Below are 25,663 nucleotides of genomic sequence, written 5' to 3'. Positions count from 1 at the left end.
AACGATGCTTTTGCCACACTGCTGCAGTGCCCTCTTCTGGCTCAATAGAGCAGCACCATAAATTTACAGCTGTTACCTGTTCGGTACACCAAACTGCAAAAAAATCCAAGGGCACATCTTCACACCTGAAAAGGCACATTTTTCAAATCCATGAGAGCTATCCCATTTCTTCACGGTCCCCACATATCTCTGTACCAGAACGAAATATTTTTCCCATTTGTGCATCAGAGCTAAAGTCATGTTGCTCATTTTATTTTTATATATAGATAAATTTTATTGGGTTTTGCACCTTTTCCAAACAGCCCATCTTATACAGTATAACAAACCTTTGGCTATCACAGCCTAGGACTTCTGTCAACCTCGACTAATAGTTTTCTAGCTTTCTTTCTGATTTTGCATTTTATTTTAATAGTTATTGCTATAAAATCCAAATCCTAAATAAACTCCTTCTTGGTCCTTTTTTTGCAATAATTCATATAGTTCTCCTTACAAAACTTCTTGCAACCCTAAAAACAATGTCAACTGATTACAATTGTCTTTCAAATATATCAGAATTTTCTTCCAATCTTTCAGGAAAGTCTGGTCTTGCTGGTTCCGAATTTTCCCAGTTTATTTCGCCAACTTGGCATAGTCTATCAGTTTCATCTGCCACTCTTTAGTTGGTAGTTCTTCTTGCTTCCATTGCTGTGCTAATAGTATTCTTGCTGCAGTTGTCGCATATAAAAACAATTTTTTATCATGCTTGTAAATCTCTGTATCTACTATACCAAGTAAAAGGGCTTCTGGTTTTTTTTGCAAATGTATATTTCAAGATTTTTAAAATCTCATTATAAATCATTTCCCAGAAGTCCTTTACTTTCTTACATTCCCACCACATATGGTAAAAAGTACCTTCTTTTTCCTTAAATTTCCAGCATTTGTTATTTGTATTGTACATGTTTAAAAACCCTGCCCAAGGACCCTTTTGCAAGCAGCCCCATAAAACCCACTGGCGCTTCCTTCTATCACTAATTCCAGTGGAAATAAGAAAAAGGCAATCCTCTCTGCTTCCCCTCTATTTTTTTCATGCATTTTCATCTCGTGTAATTAGAAGCATTGAATAAACAGCGAGATAAAATCTCGGCTGAAACGATACCCAAGTTTTGTATTCCATCACCTAGCTACTCCCAAGTTTCTGTTAACCAGCAAATTTCTGTCAGCCACTGTTATATTTTACGCAATCTTAGCTCTTCAGCTAGAGCTGGCAGTTAGTTCTCACTGAGAAGAATTTACAGCTGTGTTGCCCTGAGAACCTACAGAAAAGCCTTATGAACTTTAAAAGATATTTCTCTTAATACCCTGTTTAACCCATGAAGTGTTTGTCATGTCTCGCCAATGATCTCGTGTCTAATGTAGTCAGCATTACAATCAGGAAATTTTTCTTTTCTTTTGAGGGAAAGAATGACATGCTTGGCTCAGACCTATAATAATAAGCAGCCACGAAATTAAAAGACACCTGCTTCTTGGGAGAAAAGCAATGACAAACCTAGACAGCATCTTAAAAAGCAGAGAAATCACCTTGCCAACAAAGGCCCACATAGTTCAAGCTATTGTTTTCCCAGTAGTGATGTATGGAAGTGAGATCTGGACCATAAAGAAGGCTGATCGCCGAAGAATTGATGCTTTTGAATTATGGTGCTGGAGGAGATTCTTGAGAGTCCCATGGACTGCAAGAAGATCAAACCTATCCATTCTGAAGGAAATCAGCCCTGAGTGCTCACTGGAAGGACAGATCCTGAAGCTGAGGCTCCAATACTTTGGCCACCTCATGAGAAGGGAAGATTCCCTGGAAAAGACCCTGATGTTGGGAAAGATGGAGGGCAGAAGGAGAAGGGGACGACAGAGGATGAGATGGTTGGACAGTGCTCTCGAAGCTGCTAACATGAGTTTGACCAAACTGCGGGAGGCAGTGGAAGACAGGAGTGCCTGGCGTGCTCTGGTCCATGGGGTCATGAAGAGTCGGACACGACTAAACAACAATTTATTATTTATACCCCGTCCATCTGGCTGGGTTTCCCCAGTCACTCTGGGCAGCCAACCAAATATTAAAAACATGATGAAACATCAAACATTAAAAACTTCCAGCACATCATAGCTATGCGCTTCTATGCGTTGAGATGGTTGCACGCATACTGAAAATCATGCTCCATGTGTTTTGTCACCATTCGCTCAGCAAACGGTAGATGTGGTCAGAAAACCAGCTCCCTGCAAGGCCCTTTCCACCTGGCCTACTATGTTAAATATGTATTCTGTGGTTGACCTCCTTTGTAATCTTTTACTCTGAAATCTTTAATGTTTTAGTTTTCTGTCACGTTGCTTTGGCTGTATACTCTATATTTGACTTTCTTCAGATTGTTTAATTTATGTATTATTGATTTAATATGCTGTAAACCGCTTTTGAGATTTTTCTTAAAAATTTGAAGCAGTATAGGAATTTAATAAATAAATAAAACCACAAGGACGCATTGTAGAAACTTCCTTTTGAGCCTTCTTCCTCTATGCACTATTGCTCTCAAGCCTCTGTATTCCAAAACTTTACCTCAGCATTTCCAAACTTCTGATAGCAACGGCACTTTTTAAAAAAATATTGAAAATGGTAAGAATGCATTGTTCTTGCATCCTAATCGATTTACCTTTAGAGCCTGTGAAAGCTATTCACCATGGTGAAGTCCACCCTCAGTTTCTGTACAAACATTCTGTTCTGCATGTTGTTGCTCCTGCTTACAAGGCAAGAGGCCCGGGAGCGATGCTTTACTTATTTTATTTTTTAAATAATGTTTATTGATTTTAACATATAAATTATAAAATGTACCACAAAACTTATCACTTATACAATCTTTATAGACTTCCATCAGCACCTCTGATGATCCACCGTTTTAACCACTTCTTATGCATTTCTTAACTTTATATTGCCTTTACCTCACTTAACAAATCATCCTTCCCCTTTTCTATTTTTGCAATACTTCCAATAATACTCCTCACAAAACTTCTTGGAAACCTACAAACGTCGTCTGATCTTCACAAATACTTTTCAAATAGTCCGTAAATTTACTCCAGTCTTCCATGAATTTATGGTCCTGCCGGTTTCGAATCCTTCCTGTTAGTTTATCTAATTCTGCATAGTCCGGGAGCAATGCTTTATAGAAGAATGCAACAGGCAATCTTCTCCAAAAATTTGGAGTTGTTCTGTATCTGCACTGAGCGAGTAAATAAATGCTTTCATCCCTAGCAGAGGAATTTGGCCATCCCCAGAGCAGAGGCTGGTTGGAAGGAATAACAGAGATGCATTTCCTCTATGAAGGGGTGCTTTAGGAGCACAGAAGACTTCAAATTTAATATATTTCTCATGGTATGCAAGCAGTTTTCTCACAGCGCACTAGAACGTCCTCCACAACTCGTAATTACAGTGGTACCTCAGGTTACATACGCTTCAGGTTACAGACTCTGCTAACCCAGAAATATTGCTTCAGGTTAAGAACTTTGCTTCAGGATGAAAACAGAAATCGTGCTCCAGCGGCGCAGCAGCAGCGGGAGGCCCCATTAGCTAAAGTGGTGCTTCAGGTTAAGAACAGTTTCAGGTTAAGAAGGGACCTCCGGAACGAATTAAGTACTTAACCCGAGGTACCACTGTACTGCCAATGCCAAAAAGAAAAGGTGAAATTCTAGTGACGCCTTTGCTGTCTTAAGTTTTTTCCCCAATACTAACATCAGTTTTACTGATATGGGATGAAATAAATAACTGCTGGAGTCTTCACCACCTTTACATCTTGTCAGAACTTTTTATAGAAAACCTTAGCAGAGCTACGTTGTCATCCTATATATGCAAATCTCTCAGTCTATGATTCACAATTCACAAGCTTCTGCCAGGAGTAAAAGAGGAAGACTCATTTTATTTTAAATTTAATATTTAGTGTGCTTCTAGGTGTGTGTGTATGTGTTGGAAAGACATCTTTTGAACATTATGGGACAAAGGCAATATGTGAAAAAATTCAGAGCTGTCTGCACTATTTGATCCTAAACAACCCAAAGTTCATACATTCCTTTGATCTACAAATCCTTTTCAACTACATTTAAATTTAACTACAGAATACAAATGAATTAATGATTGCTGTGGTAAATGATTGACAAATACATGTTTCTCAAGATCAGCTACACCTTTTCTCCCTTTACAGCTACTTCTAAAGAGGAATCTCTGCCGTGTCTGGTGAAGCAATAAATGTTTATTATTCTTCAGCTCATGATAACACTTTAACCACCGTCTTTTTAAGGCTAGCCTATGGAAACTGTAGGTCTAGCCATCAGTTCAGTCCAAAACAAACAAAGTCGATAAGTGTGCACTATTAACTTTGCCCTTGATGCTTATCTGCAGTGATGATTTAAGAAGACAATAATCCGAGTGCATTCTAGGACACACATACAGCAGAACAACCTGAAAGAATTGCTGCAATCCTATATAAATTATTTGTATAAAATCTCTTTAATTTCACACACACACACACACACACACACACACACACACACATTAAAGGCAACGGTCTGGGTTATTACTGTTGATCTCCAGTGCAGGATATGTATTTATTTACATTATTGTATTTTAATATTTTGCTGGAAGCCACCCAGAGTGTCTGGGGAAACCCAGCCAGATGGGTGGGGTATAAATAATAAATTATATTATTATTATTATTATTATTATTATTATTATACATTAAATCATAATGTAACATGACCACTTTCTCTGCAGACACTGGAGGGAGAGCACAAATAGTAGAAGGTCCAGTAAATCAAAGTTCTGTATGATGTTTTAGAAAATACTGCTAAAAGTTCTCTGCTTGTGCAGAAGACTGGTTCTGCTTAATGTGCATGCAGTACATCCTAAAATAACAGTAAAACATTTTGGGGGGCAAGGAGTTGACTTCTTAGCAACAGGCAAACATTTCATTGTTTTATAGATTTTTGTTTCATATTTGAAAGCTTTAAAAAAAAACCACCCACCTTAGACTATAAATTAGATTTAGAAAACACCTAGACCAGTGGTTCCCAACTTTTGGCCATGCCCCAACTAAGCATCTCTAAAATCCTGATGCTTTCAGTTCTTAACCTGAAGCACCACTTTAGCTAATGGGGCCTCCCGCTGCCGCCGCGCTGCCGGAGCACGATTTCTGTTCTCATCCTGAAGCAAAGTTCTTAACCCGAGGTAATATTTCAGGGTTAGCCAAGTCTGTAACCTGAAACGTATGTAACCCAAGGTACCACTGTAATTCTTATTATTCAAACAGTGAACTCCTATTCACGTGGAGGGAGCCTAAAAGGCCATTAACTTGGTCTAAACAAACTTCCAATTGCCCCCCTAAAAAATCAAATGGCCTCGTTGTGGGGCGTGTGCCCCATGCTGGGAACCACGGACCTAAACTACAAATTAGTAAAACGTGGAATCAAAAGCACAAACCACAACACCGTCACTACAGAAAAAATATCACTGTTTAATTTACCATCCATTACAAATACAGATGGGAAACACCAAGTTTAAAACCCGCTTCTCATGTTGCAGTGGGACTGGAAGGGAAGTTTTAGAACCACAACACTGTCTTAAGTTTAAAGGTCAAATATGTGTTTGCACATGGCTGCAGTTGGGTTTGTTTTCTTCCAGCGCTGAACTCATTCAGGCAACTCAGAAGCAAGAAGCAGCACTGGGAAAAGAAAGGAAGAGTCAGGGATGCTTCCATACCCACAAAAGCCTTTTATAAACTAGCCTGGGAGAGTAAAGCCAATTGGCTGGCCCAGGGGGCGTGGCCTCGCCTTACTTAGGTCTGGCGCGGCCGAGGGTCTCCCTCTTTCCCGCGCCGCAGCTGACCTGGTTTCCCCTTCACTCCCACCCGTTAGGCTAGGCTCTCTGACGTTGCTTCGGTTGGTCGCCATCAAGGGGCCTGGTAGGAATTTTCCCAACTGGCAGATTGGCACCAGCCACTTTTCGCCTACCTCGTAGCAAAGCGTCACAACTTCCCGGTATTGGCGGTTAGGCATTGGTAGGGGTACTGTTGTACTGTTATGCAGATGAAGGGGAGGAAGGAGTGCCATCACTTTCCCCCAAATAAAAGTGTAGTCCGGTAAAGGATTCCGGGGGGGGGCGTGGCCTTGTCCTAAGCCTATGGAGGTGTGGGCCCACGGCACGCCCCCGTGCGGTGACCCCGGGGGAGGTCCTAGTTGATATGCATCAGCAGGAGTCCCCCTACTGGTGGTTAACCCTCACTGGTCTTCAAGCATGCAGGCAGAAGCCAGTTAGTTGTTAGGACCAATGCCTAAGCCAATACCGCTCAATTCCTGTAATCTATAAAGTTGTGGCCTAATTTGAACCATTAACTCAAATTCTTGTGTCTCGTGTCTTTATTTCTGAGGGGGGAGGCGAGAACTCGCCACGCAACACATAAGAGCCTGGACAGAAACACTGGCCATCAAATAGGTTAGGGAACTGAGTTTGTGCATGAGACCTGCCTGCATCTCAAGCCCTCCCAGCTCCCTTTTCCTCTTCCTGGAGTGGAGAAGTGGTTTTGTGTTGCATCCCTGCTGGTGCTTACGGCTCGTTTTCTCCTAAACGAACCATAATCGCGGGTGCTAATCCAGCTACTCGGTGGTTTCTTTCCCTGCTCCAGGAAGGGAAGAGCGAAATTAGGCTTGAGACGCAAGCACCAGCATGCAGTTCCTGTAAAAGCTACCGTATTTTTCTCTCTATAGGACGCACCCAACCATAGGACGTACCTTGTTTTAGAGGGGGAGAAGAAGAAGAAGAAAATCTCCCCCTCTCTGCCCAGCGCCACTTTAGCGAAGCGGCAGGAGGCGCTGCGCGGAGAGGGGGATAATTTTTTTTTACCTTGTTCTCCCCCTCTAAAACAAGGTGCCATTCAAGGTGCGTTCAGTCGCCTTCAGGCGGCTACCTTGGAAGCCTGGAGAGCGAGAGGGGTCGGTGCGCACCAACCCCTCTCGCTCTCCAGGCTTCAGTGAAGGCAACCCGAAGCCTCCGGAGTACGGTAATTCCCCTAAGAATGGTTTATGGCCAGCGTTTCGCCCACCTGCAGCCAGCGAACCGGGAGTTTTGTCTCACGCATTGAGACCCGGTTCCTGTTCTCCTATTTCATCTGCTAATTCAGCAGAGCCAGCAAGGCTGCTCTCTTCCTGGTTGCTCGTAGACGGGCAGGGCTCCTCTTCGCCCGCACTGGCCTGTGGGACCATTTCTTCCTCCTCTTCCTCCTCCGCCTCTCCATCATCTTCCACGTCCATTTCAAACACTCGGATGTGCCGGAGGTTTGAACTTAGCTAGGGGAACATTTTAAAGATAGGTCTTATTTTACTGCTCCGATAGCTGCCTTTATGGGCCAAACATGTAGTACAACATGTAGTACAATATTGTACCAGGGTTTCAAAGTGTTGGTGCTGACCTTTAAAGCCCTAAACGGCCTCAACCCAGTATACCTGAAGGAGCATCTCCACCCCCATCGTTCTACCCGGTCACTGAGGTCCAGCTCCGAGGGCCTTCTGGCAGTTCCCTTGCTGCAAGAAGCAAAGCTACAGGGAACCAGGCAGAGGGCCTTCTCGGTAGTGGCACCCGCCCTGTGAAACACCCTCCCACCAGATGTCAAAGAGAACAACTACCAGACTTTTAGAAGACATCTGAAGGCAGCCCTGTTTAGGGAAGCTTTTAATGTTTGATGCATTACTGTATTTTAATATTTAGTTGGAAGCCGCCCAGAGTGAATCCAATATCTTCACTCACAACCCCAGAAAAACAAGGCCTCATTCAACACAGTGGTGCTTATTACTGATTAAACATACAACGAACCATCCTGTCAACGGGTCAAATGCAAAATCTGTCCATGGGATACTCACCACACAGGAGACTTTTCGGATGCCATTTACAGCAACATACTGGGCTTTCATGTTCTCCAACACCCTCCACTGACCTTCGATGGTGACAGACTGTGTAGGAATGTCCTCACATTGCATATCCAATCTAGTTAAGACCAGCGAAGAAAGATGCTAAGACTACAAATTCATTGTTAACTCCAAATGGAAATTTGAAACTTCACTCCAGGCATCCCCAGCCTGCGGTCCGCCAGATGTTTTGGCCTACAACTCCCATGATCCCTAGCTAACAGGACCAGTGGTCAGGGATGATGGGAATTGTAGTCCAAAACATCTGGAGGGCCGAAGGTTGGGGATGCCTGCTTTAGTGTATAACCTAGATTTCATCGCCTACATCTTTGTCACTGAATTTCCTCCTCTGCCATTTTTGCCCAAACCACCCTGATTTCACTGTATGCCTTTGAAAGAAGCTGGAAATAAAATGTAAGGGGCAACGATATACTAATGGATGAGAAATAGGCCCAGAGTTCAAACAGGGCAGCTTAATGTAACAGCAGTTATCATTTATACAGTGCTTAGAATATTCAAAGTGAAATGAACCTGTTATCTTTTTACAATGACCAGGTAAGTTAGGCCGGTACGTATTTTACATTCTCATGAATGTTCAGCTAATTCTTACACAGTTGCCAAATCTCTCAATGCTGCTGGCAGGAGAGTGGAAATGTTGCAGAATAATGCATGCACACATCACCAGCTTTATTTTCAGCACTAAATCTCAGGTTTTACAAAATAGTCTACCTGAGATAATGGGGCCACATCCAACTAACACATTCCATCAACACAAGAATTTCCGTTTGTGCAACAGAAATCTTCCCCCTTCTCCCCATGTGTGTCCCACAACCTCTCCAAATCTGCTCCAGAGTGCTGGGGGAACCCAGAATAGAGGGTACATGGGGAGAAAGTTCTGTTGCGCCAATGAAAATCCTTGCACCGACGGAATGAGTTAGTTGGATACTGCCCCAATAGTGCAAGTTACTGTACTTTTCCGTGTACAGTGGTACCTCGGGTTACATACGCTTCAGGTTACATACGCTTCAGGTTACAGACTCTGCTAACCCAGAAATAGTACCTTGGGTTAAGAACTTTGCTTCAGGATGAGAACAGAAATCGTGCTCCGGTGGCATGGCGGCAGCAGGAGACCCCATTAGCTAAAGTGGTGCTTCAGGTTAAGAACAGTTTCAGGTTAAGAACGGACCTCCAGAATGAATTAAGTACTTAACCTGAGGTACCACTGTATAAGACTAGGTTTTTTAACATTAAAATAATGTGAAAAATTAAGGGTCGTCTTATGCACGGGGCAATCTCCCCCCTATTTTCTTAAATCTGAGTCCCTAAAAATAGGGGGTGTCTTATACATGAGGGCGTCTTATACAGAGAAAAATACGGTATGTACAAGGAAGCTGCTTAAAGAACTACCTACGAGGGCATTTAGGAAAGTTAGAGCCATGCTTGACCTAAGAGGAACAACATTTTGCCATTTACAGTGGTACCTCGGGTTACATATGCTTCAGGTTACACACTCCACTAACCCAGAAACAGTGCTTCAGGTTAAGAACTTTGCTTCAGGATAAGAACAGAAATCACGCAGCGGCGGCGCAGCGGCAGCAGGAGGCCCCATTAGCTAAAGTGGTGCTTCAGGTTAAGAACAATTTCAGGTTAAGAACGGACCTCCGGAACGAATTAAGTACTTAACCCGAGGTACCAGTGTACTTGGGAATGCGCAGTTTCAGTTCAGCAGTTTCTAATAGCCTGCATCCTTCTTAACACTTGGTTACCAAAAGAAAAGGAGGCACAGGAAATGGAGCAAAAGGATTAAGATAAAATCTGGAAGTCCAATCCGTACCTTTGAGAGGAATTCCAGCTGAATTCCACATCCTGGTTTTCCTCGGTATATACGGATGACAATGGCAACTGGGCCAAAATCCTCTCCTTTCCCTCTTGCTCTGAATTCTCCGCAAGGATTACCGTGATCGTTTCGTCGTCGTAGAAATGGGCATCGAGGCAACTGTAACAACTATAAGCAAGGTAAGGTGAAAGAATTCTAGTTGTGGTCAAGGAAGTGATGGAAACTATGGCGTTTGCCTCCTAGGATGGGTCATAAGGAAAGGGTTAAAATAGGTGTGATGTGATTGGCCAGTGAGAATGCAAGGGGGGGGGAATAAAAGTTAGAGTGGGAGGTATTGAAAGTCAGTTGAGTTGAGGTTTGGGAGTTGAAGAAGGAAGAGGGAGGTTTAGGGGTGGGTTGGTAGAGTTGTATTGTGAGAGAGTGAGAGGAATTGTTAGGTGGAGTCAGATAGATAGTTGGAATACAGTGGTGCCCCGCAAGACGAATGCCTCGCAAGACGGAAAACCCACTAGACGGAAGGGTTTTCCATTTTGGAGGCGCTTCGCAAAACGAATTTCCCTATGGGCTTGCTTCGCAAGACGAAAATGTCTTGCGAGTTCCTGCGGGGTTTTTTCCCTTTCCCCCCCTTTCCCTAAGCCGCTAAGCCGCTTATCAGCTGTTCTGCTGATAAGCCGCTTAACAGCTGATTGCTAAAAACCGCTAAACCGCTAATAGCGCTAATCCGCTAAGCTGTCAATGGGCTTGCTTCGCAAGACGAAAAAACCGCTATACGAAGAGCCTCACGGAACAGATTAATTTCGTCTTGCGAGGCACCACTGTAATCAGTTTGGAGTTGTTAGGAGCTAAGAATAAGAAACTGACAAGAGAAAATTTAACTGAAAGCATAAGTTTGTTCCTGCATTTAAAAATAAACTTGATTATTTGTTTATGTTAACAACTGACTGTGTCCCCGTGAGATACGGGGTGGTGGCAGCGGAAAAAGCAACCACAGGGGCAGGCACAGGGTCAGTAGACCGTCAAACGTCCGGGGGCCCTGTGTGTGATCGCCACACACACCAAGAAAACCATTCAGTGCAGAAATGTATTTTGCTGCAATACTGCAAAGCCTCCTGCTGTTTTACTGGATATTTTGCTATAGCACCATGATCTCCGGCCACCACAAGCCAGAGGCTGCAGTTTGTTTCGCCTCCAACAACCCACTTTCTGTAGCCCAAGGGGAGAAGTGGGATAGTTCAGGAAGTACAGCAGGAGCCTCTTAATCTCAGGGCTGTGGGTTCGAATCCCGTGTTGGGCAAAAGATTCCTGCTTTGCAGAGATTTGGACTAGATCACCCTCGGGGTTCCTTTCAACTCTACAGTTCCAGGATTCGATGATTCTTGTGGTTTGCGTGACACAATTTAGGTAACATTAAGCCAAGGATTGTGGTATTTTTCCTCCCAGCGCTAGGGAAGATGTGCAAAGCATTTGTGGTTCGCCTATTTATGGTACGTCACTGCTTGTGACTTACTATGGCCAATGCTCAATGTGGCCTACATCAGAACAAACGTTTGCAAGCAGCTCAGAACAAAACATTGATCATTCCCTAAAATCTGCCATCCTTCGTTTCTAGAATCAAGGGGCTTTATATGCCTAATCAAGTTACAGTGGTACCTTGGTTCTCAAACGCCTTGGTTCTCAAACTCCGAAAACCCGGAAGTAAGTATTCCGGTTTCCGAACGATTTTTGGAAGCCGAACGCCCGATGCAGTTGTCAGCAATTGTTTCCGGGGCGCCTGCACCAATCAGAATCTGCGCCTTGGTTTTCAAACATTTCAGAAGTCAAACGGACTTCTGGAATGGATTAAGTTTGGCGTTTTTGCTATTTATTTTGCATTTTTGTTTTTGAGGCGTTTGGGGTTAATTTGTTTTTTGTGACTGTGTGGAACCCAGTTCAGCTACTGATTGATTGATTGATTGATTGATTGATTGTGTGACGGTGGAAATGGATAAAAGCCCCCTATCCAAACAATGACTATCATCAGTGCAGGGAAGAAAAAAATTAAATTTTTATTTTTATCATCTACAATACTGTCTTATTTATTTTATAGTACAGTACATTGATTATTGCTTTCATTTTATGGATCAATGGTCTTGCTGGATAGTAAAATTCATGTTAAATTGCTGATTTAGGGGTTGTTTTTAAAAGTTTTTAATTCATTTTGCGTTACTTTCTATGGGAAAGCACGCCTTTGTTTTGGAACGCTTTGGTTTTGGAACGGAATTCCGGAACAGATTAAATTTGAGAACCAAGGTACCCCTGGATAATTTGGTGAAGTTACTATCTGGCTAGCTTTTGAAAGTTAGGCATTTTTAGATATACCAACCTCGTTCCTGAATTTTCATTAATACTGCTGTTTAGAAAATTTCCAAAATCAACAGCGAGTAGCCCATTATCAGCAGACCTAAGATGGAAAAATTACCATATGAACCAAATCTTTGGCATTTTACACAGACATTACATGATATGTGAAAATGCACAGCTAAATCAATAAACTGTTATCTAGGCCTGTATTATGCAATGAAAGTGGCTTTGCAGAACTACATCTAGATGTAAACAAAAAATTAAAATTAAAACAAATCCAACAGAAAGCTCAAAATACACCTTTTATTCCATCATACCTTGAAGTGTCTGTATGCCTCCTCAGTATGTATATTTTAGATATGGAGCTTTCTAACATTGTGAACAAAACGTAATGCAAATTGGATGATTTATCATTCCACCTGCAAAGATAATTTGGATACCCGTAAGTAAAAAATAAACCGTAACACCTGGTGACTAGAATGTAGAAAAATAGTTTCATGCTCACAAAAAGGGCAACTTGAAGAGCTGAGATGTTGGATCCTCACTAAAGTGGAAAAGAAACAAGAACGTGAGAAGACTATTTATAATTCCGAGGGCAGTGTACAACATTAAAAACGTATTTTACATAGCATGATATGCAAATCCTATATGCAAATAGCAGATTCATTCTCAGAGTACGTCCTCATGTGAGCAGCATGGGCAAGAGGGAGGTATTAGGCCAACACAAGGTCAACACAATTCAAAGTGTTGGTGCTGACCTTTAAAGCCCTAAACAGCCTCAGTCCAGTATACCTGAAGGAGCATCTCCACCTCCATCGTTCTACCCGGACACAGAGGTCCAGCACCAAGGGCCTTCTGGCGGTTCCCTCACTGGGAGAAGCAAAGCTACAGGGAACCAGGCAGAGGGCCTTCTCAGTAGTGGCGCCTGCCCTGTGGAACGCCCTCCCACCAGATGTCAAAGAGAAAAACAACTACCAGACTTTTAGAAGACATCAAAGGCAGCCCTGTTTAGGGAAGCTTTTAATGTTTGATGCATTACTGTATTTTAATATTTAGTTGGAAGCCGCCCAAACTGGCTGGGGAAGCCCAGCCAGATGGGCAGGGTATAATTTTTATTATTATTATTATTCCAATTTTTTTTAAAAAAAAAACTTCAGAAAAATATTGAATAAGGTGACTACCAAACCCGCAAACAGTCCCATGAAGACTGAGCATGCTCAGTGAGTACAGAATGGTGACTTACTGATGGAAGGAAACAATGGGAAAGATCCTGGAAGACAACGTGGCTGGTAAACTCAGAAGCAATACTCCAGCACTTCCAGCATTTTGTTCTAAGTCAAACTTGGAAAAAGCTATTCCTTATTGCAAAAGCCTTACCTTTTGGATGCTTTGTACAAAGGCATACAAAACGCCTCGTGCACGGATTTCCCAACCACATCCTAGAGAGAAGGACGAAAAGCATTAAAGCAGTAGGGAGAAATTAGTCGGAGCAACACACCCACCGAAACTGAGAGAGCAAATTTGGCCCAGGACTGTGAATGCGACAGTAGATAGGACCCGTGTATGTTTTAAGTCCTGTGGGATTATTATTCTAGCATTCAAAACAAACAGAGCTACACAACGGAAGCTGACTGCCCACAGGACGCAATCTAGGTAACAACAACAAAAAGGAAGTTTCAAGTTTATGCAACGCTGTGAATTCTAGTGGTTTTGCTATCTGAATCTCGTCCGTCTTTCACATGCATAAAAAGAATGGAAATCTTAAGGCCAGATCCAGCCTGGGCAGATTCAGTCAAAGCTGCTGTTTGCCTAAATGCTGGCAACAGTCCTGTGCATAATATTATTATTATTATTATTATTATTATTATTATTATTATTATTATTATTTACCACCCTTCATCACAAGATCACAGGACAGTTCACAAGAAAAAAATATGAGGTAAAAACACAAGTAAACAGTCAAAACAGAAGCAACAAAACAATAAACCCCCCTCCCACAAGCACATTTAAATGGCAGGGTAGAGTATTGATCAGCCTTATGGGAAAAAAATACAAATACAAAATGACATATAACAATTAATAACAATTTTAAACCACCCCACTCCAAATAACCAACACCCACCCAAGTTAAAACCATTAAGCAATAATCTGTGGAGGACTTAACATTATTGCTCTATAATTCTGGGTCATGAAGAAGAGACCTCAGACTCTCTCACTCAAAATGCAGAATGTTATTATTAATAAGAATTTCATTTCTATACTGCTTTTTTATTTTTAGGGGGAGGGAATCTATTAATGCTACAAATCTGGGAGTTTGAACCCCAGCGAGTCTATTTAGCAGGAAACAGGGAGTAGGAAAGCCACCGCCTGCATTCCGCAGAGGGCAACTTCATTCTTGCAAGCTGCTTTTAAAAACAGATGAGAACAACGGCATTGGTTGCCGAAACTCAAACCCCACCAACGACCGAAAACTTACAGCCGGCTTTTGCAGGCACTGGTCGATAATTCCCTCCATCCGCCTTTTGACAAAATGCAAGGACTTCTGAGGGTAGTATGGAAACAGCAACGGGCTTTCTGGAAATAAAGAGGCAAATTAATTACGCTTGGATGAAGTTAGATGGACCTGTGAAGAGAAACGCTGTTTCCCCAGTTCACTCCTATTAAGGCAAACATTGCCAACAAAGGTCTGTATAGTTAAAGCTATGGTTTTTCCAGTAGTGATGTATGGAAGTGAGAGCTGGACCATAAAGAAGGCTGATTGCCGAAGAATTGATGCTTTTGGATTATGGTGCTGGAGGAGATTCTTGAGAGTCCCATGGACTGCAAGAAGATCAAGCCTATCCATTCTGAAGGAAATCAGCCCTGAGTGCTCACTGGAAGGACAGATCCTGAAGTTGAGACTCCAATACTTTGGCCACCTCATGAGAAGAGAAGACTCCCTGGAAAAGACCCTGATGTTGGGAAAGATTGAGGGTACACGGAGAAGGGGACGACAGAGGACGAGATGGTTGGATAGTGTTCTCGAAGCTACCAGCATGAGTTTGACCAAACTGCGGGAGGCAGCGGAAGACAGGAGTGCCTGGCATGCTCTGGTCCATGGGGTCACAAAGAGTCGGACATGACTAAACGACTAAACAACAGCAACAACAAGGCAAACATACAGTCTGTGGAACAAAGCCTCTTTCAGATTGGTTCTCCGCCCGCCCCCCCCCCATTAGTTTTTAGGCTATAAGCTCAGAGAAGAACATGCCTAGACAGTGCCACTGTTTGGTAACAGCATTTATTCTTGCTGCCAGTTTGAGGGCCAGTTTGACAGCGGCTCACATGAAGCGAGAGAGAAATCTAGGACACCAGTCATAATTACTATGACTGGGAAGCAGTGTGTTCTGCCCACCTCCAGACAAAATGGAGACACAAAAGATACAATTCATGCTTCAATTCAGATCTTGTCTCGTGTGAAAAACACGCTTTTAAAAAACTTTCGATTTTTTTTTTAAATTGTTCTCCCAATTTAAGTGAGTCCACAATTACTACCTGCATATTGTAGGGCCTTGTCGGTGGTGGTGCCCACCCTGTGGAACCCCCTCCCATCAGATGTCAAGGAAATAAACAACTATCTGGCTTTTAGAAAACATCTGGAGGCAGCCCTGTTTAGGGCAGTTTTTAAGGTTTGATGTTTTATTGTGTTTTTAATATTCTGTTGGGAGTCGCCCAGAGTGGCTGGGGAAGCTAAGCCAGATGGGCGGAGAATAAATATTATTATTATTATTATTAGTGTGTGCGGCTTTGACAAGGGTGGTTTTGGAACAGTCTGTTGATTTATGGAACCTCTGTTATAAATTGGAGGCAGGACTGAGGTTCTACAACAATCTTGCAATGTAGTGCAACTTAATTATTCTGGCCATATGGACACTGTGGGGTGGGAAACAATTATTAACAACTGATTGTTGGGGTAGGAGACTTGAAAAAAAAAGACTGACAACCAATGAGCCCCTTTGGTTTCGATAGTACATGGGTAAAGGTAAAGGTAAAGGGACCCCTGACCATTAGGTCCAGTCGTGGCCGACTCTGGGGTTGAGGCGCTCATCTCGCTTTATTGGCTGAGGGAGCCAGCGCACAGCTTCCGGGTCATGTGGCCAGCATGACTAAGCCGCTTCTGGCGAACCAGAGCAGCGCACGGAAATGCCGTTTACCTTCCCACCAGAGCGGTACCTATTTGTCTACTTGCACTTTGACGTACTTTCAAACTGCTAGGTTGGCAGGAGCAGGGACCGAGCAACGGGAGCTCACCCCGTCGTGGGGATTCAAACCGCCGACCTTCTGATTGGCAAGTCCTAGGCTTTGTGGTTTAACCCACAGTGCCACCCGCGTCCCAGTACATGGGTAGATAAGCCTGGGACACAAATTTCCATGGCCCTCTAGCAACTATGGTGGCTCATTTACGAGAAGCAATGTATTTCGTGTTAATTTTGGAAGTGTATACTGGATTCTGACCGAACTAAGCCTCCTAGAGCAAAATATACATAGGAGGCTTAGATTAAGTGGTATACAGAGAGCGGAAATAAATTAATCATAAACACTACAAAACCCTCTAAGATACGTGCATAAATTGAAGTTCTCTCCTTTGCTACCCATGCAGTAAGGAACCCTGATTTTCCAACAACTTAGTTCCCGAACGTTTTGGCTCCCATAGCTTCTGCAAACCCGGAAGTGACTGTTCCCATTTGCGGACTATTTTTGGAAGCCGAACGTCCGACGGGGCTTCCGCAGCTTCCGATTGGCTGCAGGAGCTTCCTGCAGCCAATCAGAAGCCGCCCTTTGGTTTTGAACGTTTTGGAAGTCAAGCGGAATTCCAGAACGGATTCCGTTCAAATTCAAAATGTACAACTGCACTGTGAAAACAGGCTGTCAAAAACTGGGTTCTGAAAGGAAAATATTTTGGTACAGCATACTTCTTAGGGTTGTGTCTGTACTGGATACATCCAATGAAATTCACATTCAAATGTCACAATTTCATCTAAAGAAATCAGTTATTGATGAAAAAGCAACCTAAGATTATACTACCAAGACTGAATGAAATGTTTAAATGGAAGGACTCGGTGATTTAGTTTGGCAGTTCCACCTCAGCTCCCTTCCCCTTTTGAACAAACACACTTGCTCACTCACTTGTAAGAACAACACAGCTTGCCAAATCTATACTGTGCCATATTAAACAACTGTACTTGAATGCTTGCAGACTCATCATCTTCAGCTCATCTGGTAATAAGAGAATGAAGTACCTTTGAGATGGTTGCTATTTTGGAGGAAGTTAAACCACTGGTTTCCTTCTGTGTTAGGTGGGGACACGAGGTCATCGTCCTCATCTTTCAAATACTGGAGAGCAAGACAAGACAAGTTTATATCTCAACGATGTTGGGAAAATATGACCAGACCTTCCGATTTCAAATAGATAACCTACTAAAGAAAGTTTTTTGACCTTTTTCTTAGGGCTTTAGAATGTGTTTTATTTTCTGGTAATCAGTTTACTCAAAATAACCTGTTATCTAGGGAGAGTGGAATAGTTTATCAGAGATGGCTATAAACCTTTGCTCTATGAAACTATCATCTACAACTAGCCTCTAGTGATTGCGAGGAGTTAATTAAATGAGCAATTTGTTCACTCCCCTTCATGAAGAATCCAGAGTAAATGGAAGTGCTTATGTATAATTTTGTATTCCTTAACTTTGACATAGTATATTTTAAAAAAAGAAGTTTTTGGGGACTACTGTTCTCTCAAAACAACTTTTTAATTTACCAAGGGATTTACAGAGAAATTCTGCAAGTGTCTACTCTGAAGTAAGCCTCACTGAGTTCAATGACACATACTTTTGAGTAGACATTTATAGAATGTCACTGTAAATCTTTTGGGGAAAATATTAACTCTCCCTCCTCCCTCCTGCTTGCTACTTTCCCCTGGAACTTGAACCCTCATCTTTGCAGCTGCTCAGAGGCTGATTTGTTAAAAAAACCTTCAGGGGCCATAAAATGTCTTCTGTTCTTAAGACTTTTGGCAATCCCAAGGTTTTCTTCAAATCTGTTAAGGCAGCAATTCTAAGCATAAAAAGGTAAAGGGACCCTTTACCATTAGGTCCAGCCATGGCCGACTCCGGGGTTGGGGCGCTCATCTCACTTTACTGGCCGAGGGAGCCGGCGTACAGCTTCCGGGTCATGTGGCCAGCATGACTAAGCCGCTTCTGGCGAAACCAGAGCAGCACACAGAAACGCCGTTTACCTTCCCGCTGGAGCGGTACCTATTTATCTACTTGCACTTTGACGTGCTTTCAAACTGCTAGGTTGGCAGGAGCAGGGACCAAGCAATGGGAGCTCACACAATTGCAGGGATTCGAACCGCCGACCTTCTGATCGGGAAGTCCTAGGCTCTGTGGTTTAACCCACAACGCCACCCACGTCCCAATTCTAAGCATACTTGCTAGGAAATAAACTCCTCCAAAGTCAACGAGATCTTTCCCCCTCTGAGCAAATCAAGTAGGACGGAATGACCGATCCTTTGCAATGTGGTGCATCTGCTGAGAATGCTATCTGGAGAGATTTGGGTCTGCTACTTAACATGAAACTGTTCTTAACCTGAAGCACCACTTTAGCTAATAGGGCCTCCTGCTGCCGCCACACCGCTGGAGCACGATTTCTGTTCTCATCCTGAAGCAAAGTTCTTAACCTGAAGCACTATTTCTGGGTTAGCGGAGTCTGTAACCTGAAGCGTATGTAACCTGAATCGTATGTAACCCAAGGTACCACTGTATGACTGTATTATTATGTGACAGTTTCTGCCGTGTCTGAGTTATGTAAATAGGTAACAAGAGCATTTTGATGAAGTATCATTTAAGTCACACCTGTGTCAAACTGGAGCCACTTGCACCCAGCCATCATCAGAACAGCCGACAGCACCCTCCAGGCCAGTTATATTTCTAAACCACACGGCAGCACTGAGAAAATTCATGCATATTCTGTGGCGGGGGAGGGGGGGGGGTCAGAGGAACACACAATATAGGCCAGCAGTCAGTGAGACGCCTCAAGGAAGCCTGTTAGCATGGTCTGAAGGCACTCACCTTGAAAGACCTACATTGGCTCCCAGTATGTTTCCGAGCACAATTCCAAGTGTTGGTGCTGACCTTTAAAGCCCTAAACGGCCTCAGTCCAGTATACCTGAAGGAGCGTCTCCACCTCCATCATTCTGCCCGGACACTGAGGTCCAGCGCTGAGGGCCTTCTGGCGGTTCCCTCATTGCGAGAAGCAAAGCTACAGGGAACCAGGCAGAGGGCCTTCTCGGTAGTGGCGCCCACCCTGTGGAACGCCCTTCCAGCAGATGTCAAAGCAATAAACAACTACCTGACATACAGAAGACATCTTAAGGCAGCCCTGTTCAGGGAAGTTTTAATGTGTGATATTTTACTGTATTTTATGGAAGCCGCCCAGAGTGGCTGGGGAGGCCCAGCCAGATGGGCGGGGTACAAATAATAAATTATTATTATTCTTATTATTTTGTTCTCAATATTATTTAGATTTGCTGTATATTGAGAGTGAGGAGTGGAAAAGCTTCCCAGCGAAGCACGTTCGTTCACATAAATTCATCTGATTTGCTTAAACGGATTCCAGAATGCTGAACGTGGCTTTACAGAGCGATAGGCTATCCCTGCCATTAGCTCCAACCTGCAAAATATATTTCCTTCAGCAGCTCATTTGCCCACCTCCCTTTCTTAACAAAGAGACTTGATTCATTACCTGACCAACTCTTTCTACATTAAAGTATTTCCCTTTACGATTGTAGAGCTCAGGTGCCTAAAAAAAAGCAAACAAACATGGAATGCAATGTATATTTTATTTTAAGTGGAAACGTGAAGAATTATTAAGATAGCTAACTCCCAAGGTCCCACATTCAATTATATCACAGCCTCGGTGGGATATGTATCAGAAGGAGGCAAGTTAGCTTCCAAATACCCCCAGGCCTTGAGATCTGCAGTTGGTGGTGAAATAGTGCAGAGCCTTCTCCACAGTGGCACCCAAATTATTGAACTGCCTCCTGATTGAGGTATGATTGGCCCCCCTCAGTACTGTCTTTTAGGTACCCTTTTTAAAATACAGTAGATGTATTATTCTAGTTAAGAGAACAGAAACACACAAGCACACACGTGTATATATTTGAGAAATACTACATATAGCAACTTTATACTATATAGAATACATGGATAACTCTTGCCCTGGAATGTTTTCATTCCAAAATAAAATAAAGACCATTGCTCTATCCGTTGCTGACTTTCTCTGCTATAGTACATCAATTTGGTCATTATTCCAGACATCCCCATTTTTCCAATCCATTCTGAAACTAAAGGGGTTGCATTTGTGTTCAAGCTTTCGCAAGAAGTACTCTCACAGCAGAAAGTAAATGTAATGTTACTGACAGGTCCTCTTCCAGTACTGGGTTCTTACAATAACTGAATAATTGGGTTATCCAATTATTTCTGTGCTGAAATTACAAATTATCCTCCCCTCAAAATAGGGTGTATTGTGTCTTCAACATTTACTTTAAGTGTATTTGAGTTAAATCTGTGAGGTGTTAAGAACTATTTGTATAGTAACATTTTATAGATTCCCCCCCCCCCCCGTACCATGGATATAATCTTGGTAGTACCCTTAAGTCTTCTAGATTCTTTTAAAAAAAACATTTATTTCCTCAAGCTGTGGGGAAAGCTGAACCACTATAGTTTTACCTGTTTTGAGCCTGAAATGTTCTCTGTCATTAATTTGTATTACTATCAAGTTTTATTTTGTTTTAAGATATTTCACAGTTATGTTTATATAGTGTTATAGACCACCCTGAGATTTTTGGAGGAAGGGTGGTCTATAAATAAATCACAATAACCCAAATGCACATTTCTTTCTCCCTTCAAATGTATGAGCAGAAATCTGTTTTCCAAATTCAGATCTCCTTTGCTGACCTGAACAGATGTACCTGTTTGCTTTCACTTGAAAGAACAAAAACTCCAAGTCAGCTAGATCATGTGCAAATGTAATAATTTACTCACAGTAGCCAGTCAAAATTAAAAAACTTACCTCATTGAAATGTTCAGTAAGAAAATCGGCAACAAAAGTAATATCTTTCTGAGTCATCTTTGAGAAACAAGAGGGGGAAAAATCACATTTTAAAAATCAGCTGCCAAAATTCTGCAAGCAGGAGCATCAAAATTAAAGTTGTCTCTTTAAAAGAACATGAAAATTACTGAATATAAAATAATTATACAGTAGCAGATCAAACAAGAAAACACAACCCTAATTAACATTAAAATGTCAATAATACTCTGTGAGCAACCATGTCAATTTTATTCTTTGTCAATATTTAATTTAGTAAGGGGGCTAGATATCACTGGATTGCTGTTGTACATTTCTAATTAGATAGGGTGTAATGTATTGCCTTTAAATACATGTAGGAAATGGAAGATACATGACGAAGCACAGAAATACTACCTTGTTCAGCTCTGGAGGGACATGATCTTCTGACATCCTCAGCATGGCTGAATTTTTTTTAAAAAAGAGAGATTACCAGGACAGTGCAATAATTTCCATTCCACTGCCCTCGCTTCCAAAAGAGAAGATTTCACCAAAATACAGCAATGATAAAACATAGTAATTACAGTGGTACCTCGGGTTAAGTACTTAATTTGTTCCGGAGGTCCGTACTTAACCTGAAACTATTCTTAACCTGACGCGCCACTTTAGCTAATGGGGCCTCCCGCTGCCGCCGTGCCGCTGGAGCACGATTTCTGTTCTTATCCTGAAGCAAAGTTCTTAACCTGAAGCACTATTTCTAGGTTAGCGGAGTGTGTAACCTGAAGCGTATGTAACCTGAAGCGTATGTAACCCCAGGTACCACTGTATACCCACAACGGCAGCAACAACAACATGCCATGGTTATTTTTTCCTGTATCTCTTTGTGTAAAATACGAAGGACTACCTGCTCAGGGACAATATTTAAAACTCAAAAGGCCTATCAATATTGCTCTGGGAGGAGGAGATGGACAGTAAGTTGCTCTCCCCTAAAGTTTTCCAAGTGGAAAACTTAAAACCATTCTGCCCACCCCCTTCTCCATTCCCCTTGTCCTTCTTGAAAACCCAGCCCTTCTGGGTGTGGGAAGGAAAAACTGGGAGACCATGGCTTCCCCTCCACAGCCCTAAGCTGTCTTCAGAAAGGAAATGAATGGCATTTCCTATTTCATGATGTCCCTGTTGGTGGGAACTAGGTGACTCCACATGGACAAGTTTTTACTTTTTTTCTCCTCAGAAATGAAAGGCAGCCACCCAACCTATTTACCTTTTAAATAGGTTGGGTGGCTGCCTTTCATTTCTGAGGAGAAAAAAACTTGTTCATGTGGAGTTGCCTAGTAAAGGACCCCTGGATGGTTAAGTCCAGTCAAAGGTGACTATGGGGTTGTGGAGCTCATCTTGCTTTCAGGCCGAGGGAGCTGGCGTTTGTCCATAGACAGCTTTCCGAGTCATGTGGCCAGCATGACTAAACCGCTACTGGTGCAACGGGACACCGTGACGGAAACCAGAGCGCACAGAAATGCCGTTTACCTTCCTGCTGGAGTGGTACCTACTTATCTACTTGCACTGGCGTGCTTTTGAACTGCTAGGTGGGCAGGAGCTGGAACTGAACAACGGGAGCTCACCCTGTCGTGGGGATTCGAACCGCTGACATTCTGATCGGCAAACTCAAGAAGCTCAGTGAGTTAGACCACAGTGCCACCCATATGCTTTGAAAACTCCATTGAAAGAGAGGTTAGCATACAAACTGTTTGTTCACAGACAGCTTTCCGAGTCATGTGGCCAGCATGACTAAACCGCTTCTGGTGCAACAGGACACCATGATGGAAGTCAGAGCGCATGGAAATGCTGTTTATCTTCCCACCACAGTGGTACCTATTTATCTACTTGCACTGGCGTGCTTTCAGACTGCTAGGTTGGCAGGGGCTGGGACAGAGCAATGTGGAGATTCGAACCGCCAACCTTCCAATCGGCAAACCCAAGAGGCTCAGGGGTTTAGACCACAGCGCCACCCGCATCCCCTTACCCAACCTATTACGGCAGAATTAACCATGCTCCCTGGTGGCTAATAAACTAATAAGATTCAGCCCTATCCCTTCATGTGCGTAGGTTTCCATTTTTCAGTTACGCTTCACGAAATCGAACCCTGTTTTATATCATTAGCACTAATTTTTCCTCACCTACGTATAGCCACCGGAAAAAAGCTTTGAAGTTCTTCATACTGCTGTCTATAACTCTGTAGAGAGAAAGAAGAGAAAGGTGTTTCTAAAGCCCATCTCCCTCGTTACAATTTCCTTCCATGCGAGCAGTTCCACACGCTGAAAGATACGTCATCACTGCAATATCATTAATATAATGCAACCTTATAAATACAGTGGTACCTCGGGTTACATACGCTTCAGGTTACAGCCTCTGCTAACCCAGAAATAGTGCTTCAGGTTAAGAACTTTGCTTCAGGATGAGAACCTCTGGAATGAATTAAGTACTTAACCCGAGGTACCACTGTATGTTCATCAGACGTTACTAGCTTGCAACCTTTTTGCTAGTCTGTTCTACAGTGGTACCTCGGGTTAAGTACTTAATTTGTTCCAGAGGTTCGCTCTTAACCTGAAACTGTTCTTAACCTGAAGCACCACTTTAGCTAGTGGGGCCTCCCGCTGACGCCGCGCCGCCGAAGCATGATTTCTGTTCTCATCCTGAAGCAAAGTTCTTAACCTGAAGCACTATTTCTGGGTTAGCAGAGGCTGTAACCTGAAGCGTATGTAACACGAGGTACCACTGTACTTCTATAGGGAGAGGAATAGAGGGGAGGTGTCTTTCTAGCAGACTTCTTGCTGAAATCTTCATTTTTATGCAACAATTATAAGGTCCCTTTTGGCGTCTGTCCAGAGAGAAGGGATGGAATATTCCATCCTTCCTCTGCCAATCTGCAAGCATGGAATTTCATGTACATATGCAATTCCTGACCTCTTCTGGCTAGCAGGCTAGTGCTTAAACACCAGTATGATATAGTGCTTCTACCTATAGTACAGACATGCAACACAGACCTCTTTTCTACCATTTACTGATGTGCACTTAGGAGACAAACACAGTCTATTACTGTCTTTCTTAATACTGTGTTAACTGATTTTGCTTTGAAGAAAACACATTGGGTTAAATCTAGAATTTAGTCTAGCACTTGACTTTCCAGGTTAACTTTTGTGACTAGTATGCAATAGGTTGTTGTCTCTACCTGAGCTGGTGCAGGTTTACCTGAGGGGAATTGGGACATGGGAAGGACCTGCTTGGCAGGGGGTTGGACTCGATGGGCCTTGTGGTCTCTTCCAACTCTATGATTCTATGAAAAGGCAAAGTGCTGCTTATGCACTATCAGTAATATTTACAGCAAAATATTGGTCAGGATCATCACAGAAAGGTGATGACTAAGTTGTACAGACTAAGTTGTGTTTTGGACCACAACAAACTTTTGCTCCCAACATTTCAACAGGAAACCAAAGTCTAAAAATGCTTTGCATCCGACAAGCTAGATGAATACGTACTGAAGCAACTCATTGGCTTTAAGGATGAAGGAGCCCACCGCAGTAATAGCTTCTGTAAAGAGAGAACAGTTATTTAACATCAGCTGAGTTGACGATCAACACGCTAGCCAGAAAGCTAATAATGTGTACCTTCGATTCCTGTTCCATCCAGTCCAAGAGACTCGTACTTTTGTTTCCACAATGCCATTCCTTTCAGTTCACTGAGATGGTAAAGCAAAGCCTCAGAGCCGCTATCAAAGCAAGGCAGCAAAAAACATTTCAGTGAAGGGGCTGTCATCACACACAACACTGCATCATTATTAAAGAATAATAATCTGGAATATTTGATAGACTGAAGGAAACCAAGCAAAAAGAAAGTGATTTATAGTTTATATATGTTTGGTCCACGCTTCCTCCTGACATGAGAAAACTTGGTCTACTTATTTGTATAGCAGTATTCTTGTTTATAAAACCCAATAAAATAAATAAATAAGAAAGAAAGAGAGATGTTTGGTTTCATACTGCTTTTAATTTTAATGTTGCTTTATTATGCTGTTAGCTAACTTGACAGCTCCCCAGAGTTATGCTTTGCTGGGGTAAAAGCTAAAAAAGAAAGTAAGCTCAAGTTCTGCATAACTACAGTGGTGCCTCGCAAGACGAAAAGAATCCGTTCCGCGAGTCTCTTCGTCTTGCGGTTTTTTCGTTTTGTGAAGCAAGCCCATTAGCGGCTTAGCGCTATTAGCGGCTTAGCGGATCAGCTGATAAGAGGCTTAGCTGATAAGCGGCTTAGCGGCTTAGCTGTTAAGCGGCTTAGCGGATCAGCTGATAAGCGGCTTAGCGGATCAGCTGATAAGCGGCTTAGCGGATCAGCTGATAAGCGGCTTAGCGGATCAGCTGATAAGCGGCTTAG

General features: G+C 42.7%; 1 protein-coding gene across 1 annotated transcript in view; it reads right to left on the bottom strand.

Moving 5' to 3' along the window:
* Positions 1–5,499: 5,499 nt before the first annotated feature.
* The window catches only part of ANAPC4 (anaphase promoting complex subunit 4), a 33,352-nt gene continuing 13,188 nt past the window's right edge, over positions 5,500–25,663 (bottom strand). Inside the window, exons 14-29 of the mRNA XM_083754904.1 lie at positions 24,904–25,004; positions 24,775–24,826; positions 23,416–23,471; positions 21,659–21,705; positions 21,248–21,304; positions 19,919–19,975; positions 17,419–17,512; positions 14,616–14,713; positions 13,517–13,578; positions 12,645–12,683; positions 12,457–12,558; positions 12,162–12,239; positions 9,797–9,967; positions 7,918–8,041; positions 7,104–7,347; positions 5,500–5,726 (exon numbers count right to left, since the gene is read on the bottom strand). Of these exons, the coding sequence (XP_083611030.1) occupies positions 7,132–7,347; positions 7,918–8,041; positions 9,797–9,967; positions 12,162–12,239; positions 12,457–12,558; positions 12,645–12,683; positions 13,517–13,578; positions 14,616–14,713; positions 17,419–17,512; positions 19,919–19,975; positions 21,248–21,304; positions 21,659–21,705; positions 23,416–23,471; positions 24,775–24,826; positions 24,904–25,004 (1,354 nt within the window). The 3' untranslated portion in view covers positions 5,500–5,726; positions 7,104–7,131. The remainder of the gene's footprint in view (positions 5,727–7,103; positions 7,348–7,917; positions 8,042–9,796; positions 9,968–12,161; positions 12,240–12,456; positions 12,559–12,644; positions 12,684–13,516; positions 13,579–14,615; positions 14,714–17,418; positions 17,513–19,918; positions 19,976–21,247; positions 21,305–21,658; positions 21,706–23,415; positions 23,472–24,774; positions 24,827–24,903; positions 25,005–25,663) is intronic.

The sequence above is a fragment of the Podarcis gaigeae genome (assembly GCF_964106915.1).
Source record: "Podarcis gaigeae genome assembly, chromosome: 9".
NCBI lineage: Eukaryota > Metazoa > Chordata > Lepidosauria > Squamata > Lacertidae > Podarcis > Podarcis gaigeae.
Note: the sequence above shows the minus strand (reverse complement) of the source record. Positions and strands in the feature narration are given on the sequence as shown.